We start from the raw sequence: 12902 nt of genomic DNA, 5'->3' as shown, positions 1-12902 counted from the left end.
CAACTTAGTTTATTAAAATAGCTTGTGGGGATCGTGAACTTGCTACGGCCTTGGTTTTGGGAACGATGAACTTGCTGTCTGGAACCACGATCCGATTTTGGATATTCTCTGTTTATACCCGCATGTTTTTTGTACGGTTCTGACTAGATTTCAAGAACGTAAATTCCTTGCTGTAATGAGAACCTCCGTATGACAAACAGTTGCAGACAAATATATTACACACCTTATTGGTATTACACGATTTTCTAGATTTGTTTTTAACTTTCTCATATAATATACTAACGTTTTGTCAACACCTACTACATCTCAAATATATTTTAAACATAATGTTACTTATGTGCTGAAATGATTGTATGAATATATACAACTGATTTATTTTATTGTAATTATTTTATATAATTATTCATGGATTACGGAATATTTCATTACCTACCAGAGAGTTTGACCCAATCGGGAATTTAACTCAAAACCTTACGATTAGAAGTCTTGGCTTTACCACTGAACTAACATGGATACGTCTGACGAGCTCCTTCTGAAGAAATATAACTGAATTTCCAAGACAATAACATTCATATCCATTGCAAATGCTGTTTCCTTCTTCGTCTTTTTATTCTAGTATGGATGCGAGAACTATGTTCGCTGTCTTTTCTTCCATTGGAAATGTTCTTTTACCTATGGAAACGTAGGTGGCAAAACCAGCACGTGCTCAACTTATGCATAGTTTCGAAATAATGTATCATTACGTATTTCAATGAATGTTACACTTAATAACATTTAAACATGTCTTATTACACTCAAAAGAAGAAAAACATATCTGCACGTTTTTCATGACTGTGAAGGACTGGGGGCTCAAACCTGACATCTTTGGTTTAATGTTCCCGAGGATACCCAAAAATGGACTTAGAAAAGCTTTAACTCAAAACATCCATAATCAACGCCATTATCCTTTTTGGAACAGGGTGTTCGCAATATTACTAGAGTTTAATAATGCGCAGCTGTAATATATATCATACACCTACCTACACTGAATACCGGTAAGCAGCTTTCAGGGTTTAAAACTGTTCATATTCTACAGTTCTGTCCAGGGTTGGAAAAATATCGTATTTTTTTTATTTAAATTTCTTTTTTTTAATTAAATCATTTGAACTTCATTTAAAAAAAGAAAAAATAATAAAATTAAAATGATGTACCTTTCCGTAATTGATAAACTACGGGGCTTTCACGTTTATTTATTAAGTGATGTTAAAAAACAGCGAAATCAAAAGTTTCCCGATATTTATGTTGTGTTTTCTGCAAAATGTTTCTTACAAATAACAGTTATATTCGCCCAACATCTAAGAATACGAGGTCACAGTAGTTTTGCGAATTAAATTTACAATGATTGGATGGAAGAAAGATAATGTATAGTAATGTTATTTTTTAAACATCTTAATCAGTAAACAACTAAAGTAAAATAAGCAGTGTAGAATATGTTGCCATTGCACAAACAACAAAAAACGGGAAATAAGTTTGTAGTAAATAGTTGGGATATATATTTAAACCCCCTTTCCCATCCCCTTGGGATGTATATATCGAATCGAAATGAACTAATTAAAACTGACATCGCTCCAAGTGTTAACTATAATCAAAAATTAATATCAAATGGTGCATTTTTCATTGTTCGCGAAAAATTTACTGCCTCCATTCTACTCTTAGGAAAAGCATTTCAACAAAACTGTAGGACTAGAACACTCACGTCAACTCCTTTTGCCCCTTTGGACATGAATTTTAATGCGTGATAAGTGAAAATGACATGATAAAATTTGGTTCGACTAAAGTGCTATATTCAAAATTTCATTTCAATCAATTCAGCTTATTTTTCGTGATGAATGGCAAACACATTAAGAAAAACACGTTCATATGCGTTGAGAAAAACATTACACAAATCACCTACTTCTCTCCCACTTTAGAAAAGCAAAATTTTCTAAAACTCTAGTGCACGTGTCCACTTATCTATCATAGAGTTTATATACAAAGTTTCATCTTAATGTGAGCATCCCCCCTTCCTAGATGCATTTATGAAAGCGACATAAAATCCTGGCTCGAACCAACTGTTACGATCTAAAATTCATGTCAAACTGTTCAGTTGTTTTCTGTTGGTAAGACAAATTAGGTCAATTTAAATAGGAGAGAAAAAATAGAGAAATTGCCCCTTCTCCCATTAGAAGCGGGATTTTCGAAAACGGTGGGACACGCGGCAATTTATTTTTAATATTGAGTTTCGTCTTTTCCGAGACACACTATTTTTTTAATAGATGTTAAGCCTTCCCCCTTTCTTACGATACGCATTTTAAAGTGACATAAAAACTCAGTTAGAGGTAAGTATTAAATATGTTCAACAATGCATTTCAACGGTACCCACAATTCTGAACTAAAAATTCACAAGTAATACATTTTACACGGATTCAAGCTTTCTCTTCAAATCTTCTGTATAATCAAATCTCTCCTCTTCAAATATCTTCTCTTCAAATAATTAAATTAAGTACCTTGTTAAAAAATCATGGCCCATCAACCTAGAATATTAAATATTTTGTTTAAATTTGTATTATTAAGCCATCACTTAGTACAGATAAGACATTTGATTTATTTCAAAATGGTCTGAAATACTGCATTTATTCCTGTTTTAGGCATTTGGGTAAAACAAATTTGGTTTAGATCATACCTTTAAAAAGAATAAAAGTTACATTTAAATCAATCAATCCTGATTCTGGCTATTCACATAACCAATTAGATGAAATCGAGCTTCACCAAAAAGTACACACTGTCAAGTTTTTTTCATGATACGAATTTCTGAAGAAAATATATACAAAGTCGAAGAAAATTATATACGGAATAGTTTTTCTTTATCCAAGTTATGAAACGCAATGTAGATTTCAGTTTATATGAGTTTTTTGGCAAAAGCCACAGATTTATGCAAGTGAACCTTCGTAACGATTTTGCAAATCTGTCATGGAGTCAGATTTCTCGACAACTGGTCTTCCATTTCGGCGCCTGTCACACACAGTTCCAATCTCCTGCAATTTATGATGAAATCGTTTATGTGGAACAAGCCTATCAGGAAATCTAACACGGACGTTTTCTGCACCTGTTCACAAACGATTTCTCAACATAGTGACGATCAAAGTTAATGGTAAAGGAACCGATAGGTACAAATGGATGGTTCTGGTTCCGGAATCGGGACGCAAAGAAATTTTCTGATAAAAACGGTTTCAAATTCGGTACAGAAACCATCGCATTCACCCACTCTCTTACACTTCAGAATGAACTGAATTATCCATAAAATTCTTAAATCTTTTGAGTGACTCCTGTATGTTTATAAGAGATGCACGACCTGAAATCCGTACTCTTGGCAACTTTATGTACGATAGTTTGGCCATAAAGGAAATTAAATCTACTTCACATCACTTAAGCGTGACTTAATTCTGTGTTGAATAGTGAATATCGTTGATCAAAAATTCCGAAGGCATATTTTGGTAAATGAAGTAAACCGTTTATTACTCAAATATTTCGATAATGTTTTTCGGATGTCTTCATTCCTGCTCTGCTCGCATTTAAGACTTCATAATTTATTTGAATAAACACTCTTTAAGGATAAGAAAGTATCGCGATGCATATGTATAAGGTAAGACTGTACTCCAATTATTTCCGAGTCTCAGTGCACCTTAAGGAAAACACATATACAGTTTTCAATGTCACGTTCAAGATCCAGTTCACAGCCATACTGAAAAAAGTCGCTCATATTTCTTTCTCTACACCTATAGGTAAAAAGTATTAACACAGATTAACAGAAAGAAAAATAGATCGTAACATTATTTAAAAAAAAAATAATAAAAAAATACATATACATAAAACGAAAGTCCCTTGCCATAGGACAACTTTGTTATGAGTGCAAATACGAATAAAAGGTACCGACAGAAAAGTTGTTGGAAACTATAGATTTTCAAACTTGGAATTTTTCAAATTGGTCCAGAAGTTTTGGCTCTCCTTTGGTAGTTTCCACAATGGTAATTGAAAAAACAGCGTTTCCAGTTATAGTGTTACAATAGAACCATTAGTTCACGTAAAAAGTTGAACGGAAAGCAAACAAAAATTATGGCGTAGGAATGAAACAAGAATACTACAAATCTCAGTTGCATCATCAGCTCGTGGGGTGCAGGACGGGCGGAGGTAGGGGGAGAATGAAATTCTTAACATGTTGAAAATTGGCTCGGAAAAAGTATCTATGATATCAAAAACAATGCAGTTATTTCTACGTATTATTACAACTATTACTTTCTCTTACTAAGTACTACTAGTAATAATATTAATTAAACTAACATTAAAAGTCTCATACCCTTACTATGGGTATTACTATCTCGTACTGGAATGTGCCAAGCAACAAATAATGCACTGATATCCAAAGTACATATTTCTGCAACTATCACCTTTTAACAGTAAAAGACCCCTCTGTCATGAGTTTATGTTCTTCTAATTAGCGGTACCTACAGGACGCTAATATTGTCCTGTCTGTCATACCTAGCCTGTCACACCTCCACAATCTAGAGAAGTGATGAACAGACTCACCATGCTCTTTTCAACACTCCACTCCGCATCGGAAAGTACGCTTATCAGTCAAATTTTAGACCGCTGATCTCAAGGGGTCACTTCTCGTCAAGAATCAAAAATGTCATTTAAATTCCTGCAGGGACAACTTCAGTTTATACCCGACACAAATTCAAACTACTAGCTTGTCATATTTTGACCACTGTAACATGCTTAAGTATACAAATGTGGTCAACACTGTCCTCTGATCGCACTGGCGACCTGGATTCGATTTCAGAGGTGATCAAAACCTGATATATTTTTCCATCACCTCCACAGCTAAAGGCTCTGAGGCCCATTCAGCCTGGAGATAATGTGCATATCGGGTTCGGAGGATAAGGGGGTGGTAGGAAAGAAGGCCTTGTCGTCGTGTTGACCACCCATCCCTAAATATGGCCAAGGTGAAGAAAGTGCGGAATTATATATCCGCATCCCCCTCAACATCTCTTCATGGCATGGAGCTTCGCATGAGGGACACTTTCACCTCTTCCACCATTGGTCATTATTTTGTTTCAAAACATTTAACATTCCTAAATGTAATGAAAATGTACCGTCCGAGCAGCAAATTGTAGTTGTTTTACTTTCAAATTTAAAAACAAAGAGCACGTAGACAAACTCGATTAAATGGTAACTTGTAAGATAACTGATTAATGCTGAAAAGGTCGCAACGTACACAAAGGTTACGTGTCTAACTGAGTTTAATCGTTTATCACCAGAGTGCAGTAGTGGGCAACTTACATGGGTATGATATAGACATAAGAACAGTTCTGTGAATAGTTGCAGCATACACGAATATACAGCATCCTAATCTAGAAGATGACATTTTATTCAGCGATGAGACTCCTTTCCATCTTAACGATACAGCCAACGAACATATTTTTACATTTTTCGTATCTGCACTCGTTGGCCTATGGCAAGGGACTTTTGTTACACTCTGTTTTTATACATATTTACAGATATCCATTCAAAAGTAAAAGAAAGTGAAATAACTCACTTGATCAATCTTTCACCAAAACTTGATAGGAATCTCAAGTAGTACCTTCACGCTACACACTGTAAAACTACCTACCTTCTGCATTATGCAAACAAAATAAATATCTTCAATACTCGTTCTGGAATGAACACTCACCTCCGCTATATTGACAATTCTCTCTAATATTGTCTTCCACCTAGTAATTTCACACTTACTGTCCACACTACACTCGTTCCGAAAATCGTTTATTACTGACAGAACTGTTTTTGATATGTCCTCCATTCGTTGAAGCACAACATCACTATCGTCCTTATCCACGAACTGGTCAAGAACTTTCACTAACTCCAACATGTCTAACAAAACACTGTACTGCTGATTCCCAACAAAACCATGCAAACGAGAGGGAAGAGGAGACGATATGTGCTACGAGAAAAACAGAAATAATATTAATACATACATCTTTACACTCATCTCACTTTATATATCAGTGGCTTGGGTCTAAAAGGACCAATATCACTTTTTAGCAAAAATGAGATACTCTTCAATTTTAACGTCTATAAATGTATGTTTTCTTGTACAAGAGCAAATGTCAACACAAAATAGTTTGGAATATATACAATTTATATTAACATTTGTTTTTCTTATACAAGAAAATATCCATTTATAGGCGTTAAAATTTGAGGAAAATCTCATTTTTGCCAAAAATTAACATTGGCCCTTTTAGACCCTAGCCACAGATATGATATATATATATATATATATATATATCTGTACCATGACTGTACAATAATTTAAATCATCACGCACTATTATCCCATTTTTGGGACGCTAAAAAATCAGTGAAATCTGATACAAAAATATATAAGATAAAAAATAAAAAATGTCTTTATCTTTGCTTTGTTACTCAATTATACCTACCTACCCTGATCATAAAAAAGTTTGTTTTTATTTCAAATTTAAATTGGAATTCTGTTTATTTACTGATTTCTCTCTAATTTTGTCTCATGGTCCCATATATGCGCATTTCCACCTAGAACTAGTAGGATCCCTTTTCGCTCATGATAAAATTCTCATGCTGCCATTACACGATACTGAAATGTACACGTTTTTCAGTTGGAAGTTTGAAGTCTACGGACGACACATGTTTTTGAAATATTAAACTCGAAAGTTCATTTTCCCACAACTTTAAAAGCCTAAAGTATCCACTGGTTTATATATCACCTACCGGTATATATGTCGGCAGTGTTTTTTCTGTATATATTTAAGTATAAAAATAATAGTTTCTTAACACATACACATACAATAGTATGGCCGACAAAGATCATATTATTATTATTATTATTATTATTATTATTATTATTATTATTATTATTATTATTATTATTATTATTATTATTTTCTCATATCTTGAATTATCATCATCTAGTCAATCCAAAATTCGTCATTCGAAATAACGCCAGAAATAGGGAAAAATTAACGGCCAGTTTAGTTACTCTATATATTTCAAATGGGAAAAAATACTAGACAATGTTCAATAATTAGGATTTCCTCAGTTTCAATTGGTCTTGTTTCTTATTAAATGGATTCTAAAACCATGCCAACAGAGAGGGATGTATGTATATACATTCCCGTAACACAACAATTCTTTTGTGAAATCAGCTCGAATCAAGAAGAATCTAAATTCCTCTTTATTTCATTACAATTATAATCTACTGTTCGTACCTAACGCGATTTGTAAACTTCTTAGAATATTTAATCAACTTTTAAGCTGTTTCCCCTCTGGTCTGTTTTATAGGTTTGAAGTGAGCCATAAATTGTAAATGTCGAAGCAGGAAATTAGAAGTTTTGTTATTTACAGCGTAATCATATGAAATCTATCAACTTCGTTCTGAAGGGTTGCAATGACTCCTGAGGGAGCAGAATCGCGGCTACTTTGTGGTCAGCAAATAACATGTTCTCTTTTCTCTGATCATTAATTTTCTTCCACTTATAATTACATTATTTCAATACTATTTCAGTCTATACGACATAACTCAAAACACTAAGCAAAACATTTACCTTCATCCTAATTATATAAGATGGAAATAAATTCCATGTACCTTGCGTTTCTTTTAATTAATTCCTTGTCATTTCGATACCTCTTTAAGCATCTCTGGTGTCTTCTACGGAGGACGTATTGGTTGCGAGTATACTCAAATTCATTCTTACCACAAAACTTTCTAGCCATTTTCTATAAGTAATATTCTAATATAGTGACTGGCAACTCTAAATTACAACAACTCGAGTTGATCCTGTATATACATGTACAACAAAATACTTTTATTACTCTCAATAATTTTCGAGTGTATTTTACATGAGATTGTAGTTCTGTTTGTCAAATAATAATGAAGTAACGTAAACATTATTCGATTTAACACTGAAAAGTTACATCCTCCATAGAAGATATCAGAGATGCTTAAACAGGTATCGAAATGACAGATTTAACTAAAAGAAAAATATGCAAGGTACATTGAACTTATTTATTTTTTTTATTTTAACATATTTATGCTAATTACTTTAACATTATCAAGACTAGCTTACTTGAGGAATAGTTGGAGGCGGTTTCTCACTTAGAGATTCGAACATCTCCTTAAGCTCCCTCGACAGTTTTGTGAGCACTTCCACTGGTTCATCCACACACTGTTCACCATTAGCGACGTCAGCCGAACCTTTCTTGCTCCGAGCTTTTCCTCCTACTTCCATAGCTGCTGCTAGACACCGCAGCATTAAGTTCCTCAACCTCAAGAATTCTATATCACAGGAGAACGACTTCTGAATCACTTCTGCAGACACCTGCCTATGGAATACTATTGTATGAACAAATGCGCTAACAATCAATATATATAACCAACAATGATCCAGTATCCACAATCATTCCACAGAATATGAATATGCACACTGAATATAGAAATAGACTTACGATTACACCAACAGATATTAAACATGAATTAGAAATAAAGCCAAGAAATACTGAACATGCATTAAAAATAAAATCTTACAATTACTTTTCAATAAGCCTGCTTCACTTGTAACTTCGAGATATCATTTAAAAAGTAAAATGCAAATTTCTGCAATTTTAGCCTTACATCCGTCTACTCTTCACACTTCCATTACTTCGTCCACGAAACGAAAAAGAAAAGCAGTGATCCTCTCCATGATTCGAAGCACAAACCCAATTAAGTCTTATATACATGGGAGTATGAACGACAAGAAGATTAGTTCATATACAAGCTAGATCCAGGGAAGGGGGAATGTTGTCTGAGCGCACCAGAACTCTTTATTTAGGCATATAAACTGACCATAAAATTCGGACGGAAAAAAACTCATACATATTTCTGGTGTATTACAACCCATTTTAAGCAGTGCGTCCCACATCTCATTCGTAATATCCGTGTTCCATAAAACAGTACAGCACAAAATATGACATATTTATGTTTAATTGTGGCTAACTGTGGCATAGTTTCAGATAGAACAGTCAATAAATGTTTAAATACTGTTATATAATGCTTTATTCCAATGTGACAACCTTACGTAATTGTTACTTTAAGAAAGGGAAGTTTCTACGATTTTCGTAATAATTTGATAAAAACTAGTGCTTTTGGGTGCGAGAAAGCGATGTGCCTAGTCTCTACTTGGGAAATACTAGGAATTACGGAAGTCTGAAGAGAAAGATCATTCCAGGGAGGAGCTAACAATCTTCAAGATGTGATTACAATGTTCAGTTGTGAAAATTCAATTGGTATCTTTGGAAAAGTTCATTTTAGGGTAGTCTATGAATTTTCAGGAAACTGGAAAAGTACTCTTTCTGTGCTAGAAAACTACTTACTTACGTCTTGACTTTCAAAATGATCATTTAGAGTGACTGGTTTATCATTCATTTGCAGAGCACTAACGACATTCATGAAATTGAATAATTCTCGGTTTTAGGAGACTTTAACGTCTCTTCCATTACCGAGGCCATATGAGAGGTGTATTTTTAAAATCAGATTGAACTATTACTGGGTCACTATCTAGACTTGGCCGTAAAGGTTACTACTGTTTTAAGGTGCGAGAAAGCGATTTAGCTATCTAGATTTTGGAAAATTTTATTCAGGGGTGACTTCAGAAAAGTTTATTTCGGATGGTGCAAAGATTTTCATGAAATAAAGACTATGAATCTAATGGAAAGACATGACAGCTTAAAGCGATTAAAGATGATAATTTTAATAATTATTTATTTACGAAGTTGTATATATTTGGTCTAGGAATTAATTCGTGCGGGTGGACAAGAGATGGCGCAACGAACGGAGCGTCCCACAGTTCCGTGTATCCACACATGTGTTGCAAACCCCTGTCATCGCGTATCGTTCGTAGTATAGGGCAGTGGATTAAAGCGTCAATAACACCAGTTTGTAGTTAAGTGAACATGGCGCAATTTGTGCCTGATAAAGTGTTTTTGCGGGGTGTCCTGCTGCATTACTTTAACATGCAGAAAAGTGCGACTGAAAGTCATCGTATTTTGGTGGAAGTGTATGGTGACCATGCTCTAGCTGAGCGAACGTGTCAGAAGTGGTTTGCACGGTTTAGAAGTGGTGATTTCGGCTTGGCAGACCAAGAGCGAGCTGGTCAGCCAAAAAAATTTCAAGACGAAGAATTGACAGCATTGCTCGAGCAGGATTCGTGTCAAACGCAGGAACAACTTGCAGCAGCATTAGGCGTTGATCAAACAACAGTCTCCAAACGCTTGAAAGCCATGGGAATGATTCAAAAGATGTCACATTGGGTTCCACATGAATTGAAAGACAGAGACGTTGAAAGACGAAAAACAATTTGCGAATTGCTGCTTCAACGACAGAGCAGAAAGGGGTTTCTGCATCGAATTATTACGGGTGATGAGAAGTGGATCCATTACGAGAACCCTAAACGAAAAAAGGCCTGGGTGAAACCAGGTGAACCAGGTCCATCACAACCAAAACGAGATATTCACTGTGCAAAGGTTATGCTGTGCATATGGTGGGATATGAAAGGTGTGGTGTACTATGAGCTGCTGCAACCGGGTGAAACTATGAATGGAGAACGTTATCGACGACAATTAATGCGTTTGAAGCAAGCTCTGGCCAGAACACGACCAGAATGGGAGAACAGACATGATAAACTTATTGTTCAACATGATAACGCTCGCCCACATGTCGCAAAACCGGTCAAAACCTATTTAGAAAATGTCGGATGGGAAGTTTTACCCCACCCTCCGTATTCACCAGACGTTGCTCCTTCGGACTACTACTTGTTCGATTGCATGAACAACGATTTGATTGGACAGCGGTTTACTTCTTCAGAAGATATCGAAACATGGGTCTCTGACTGGATCGCTTCCAAGGATGAGGACTTCTTTCGCCACGGAATCCGTACATTGCCTGACAGATGGGCGAAAGTGGTGGCTAGCGATGGACAATATTTTTCTTAAGGTATTTATGTATTTTGTGTTTGTACTACAGCTTCAATGTGTGCGTACCAACCGCACGAATTAATTCCTAGACCAAATATATAACAATAATTCAGTTATTTGAATTTAGAAATATTTAACAACGAAAACAGGGAAAGAAATAGGCCAAACTAATACTTAAAGGTACCGTCTCGGAGTTTTCAAAGTGTAGCTGAAGGGAGGAAAAGAATAAATGGAAAACCTCAGTCCGGAAGGACGAATACAGGATTAGAATTTGGAACCTCCCGACTCAAAAGAATGTTGTACTCACTTATGTATCTATCTACGATACAGGGCTTTCTTATCTGTCCATGAGAACGTTTTTCCGAATAGCTTTACACAGTCTTGGGTGATTTTAATTTCATATGTAATATAGTAACATACGTGATCAAAAAGAGTGTACAAAACTATCTGAACTGTTAAACAAATTATAAATTTAATAAACAAATACATATAACACAAAAACGAGATAATTATTAAACACATATATTAGGTAGTCTAAAAAGTATTGAGTCTTTTGCCTATGAGATGACGTTAGTGCCCCAAATCTCAAGATAATTACTCGCAGCGGGTCAGGTCTAACGTCATTTGACAACTGACAGTGGAAGTTAGTAGAGGTGCAAAAAATGTCAGAATTCTTACAATCAGACGTATGGTATTGCGCCATGAAGATGAATTAACTTTCCACAAAACTGTGCTACGTCTACAATTTTATTTAGATATAAACGCAAATACTGCATAGGCCAGTGTAGAAATTTGGGCTGTTTATGGACAAGATACGTTATCAAAAGCAACGGCCAAAAGACAGTTCAGTCGTTTTCGTTTTGGAAATTTCGATATTCAAGATGTTCCTTGCTTGGATCAGATTCTGGCAAAAGTAGACTATTATGTAAGCAGTTATGACATCACCAATGACCTATAAGTATTCCTCACTAAACAATGTTAAATCATTTGGAGAAAGATGGCTATAAAATGAAGCTCAATGTTTGGGTGCCACTCAATCGAATTTCTATCTGGCAATCTCTAACGTAACTAATTCGAGCCATGTCTGAAGAGGAGGATTACAATATATAATCTGAATTATAATTACAATGCATTCGTGAAACACAGCCTATTTCTTCAAGGAAAGTAGGTACGTTAAGGATTTGGTTATAGAAAATGAAGCTACTCCCCATACGTTCCCATGAAATCGACAAAATTTATCTGATCAGCTTCAAATATTACATAATGTAAGGATACAACTTATATCAACAATAACAAATCAACCATCACGGGTTACGTATTTGTATGTAGATATTCGACCGATCAATCACGTTTCTTCATCTGTTAAAGTCCCTTTTCAGCAAACAGGCTATATGAGACGAAATCCATTGTTTAAAGCAAAATCCAAATTACTACTCGAAAAGAAAGAAAGAAAAAAAGATAAATGAATCTATTTAGTTTAATATCCACGGTTATGCTCTATAGGTTGAAGGAGACGCATGATTAGTGAATAATTTTGAAATTAAGTTATTGGTGCTTGCTCACCGGGTATCGAACCCAGGACCACTTGCACCAAAGCCACACGCACTAACCACTATACCAGCGGGCAGGGCTAATCACTTTATTATTATTATTATTATTATTATTATTATTATTATTATTATTATTATTATTCGAAAATACTGCCCCTCATTGGGTATCGAATCTGGGGCAAGCGGACAGAAATAATGCCCTTCAGTTACTTGTGTATAACAAGGCCTACGTATAATACAAAATGTATATGTATATATATATATAGTACGTATTATCATATTAGCTACGTGACAC

The 12902-nt window shown here is 35.0% G+C and overlaps 1 protein-coding gene across 1 annotated transcript in view; it reads right to left on the bottom strand.

The window, feature by feature from the left end:
* Positions 1-12902, bottom strand: part of psidin (phagocyte signaling impaired) — an 89540-nt gene that overhangs the window by 12130 nt on the left and 64508 nt on the right. Inside the window, exons 14-15 of the mRNA XM_081768727.1 lie at positions 8174-8429; positions 5750-6016 (exon numbers count right to left, since the gene is read on the bottom strand). Of these exons, the coding sequence (XP_081624853.1) occupies positions 5750-6016; positions 8174-8429 (523 nt within the window). The remainder of the gene's footprint in view (positions 1-5749; positions 6017-8173; positions 8430-12902) is intronic.

The sequence above is a fragment of the Thermobia domestica genome, chromosome 8 (assembly GCF_964235325.1).
Source record: "Thermobia domestica chromosome 8, izTheDome1.hap1.1, whole genome shotgun sequence".
Classification (NCBI taxonomy): domain Eukaryota; kingdom Metazoa; phylum Arthropoda; class Insecta; order Zygentoma; family Lepismatidae; genus Thermobia; species Thermobia domestica.
The sequence above is the reverse complement of the archived record's forward strand: the minus strand, read 5'-3'. Positions and strand labels throughout refer to the sequence as shown.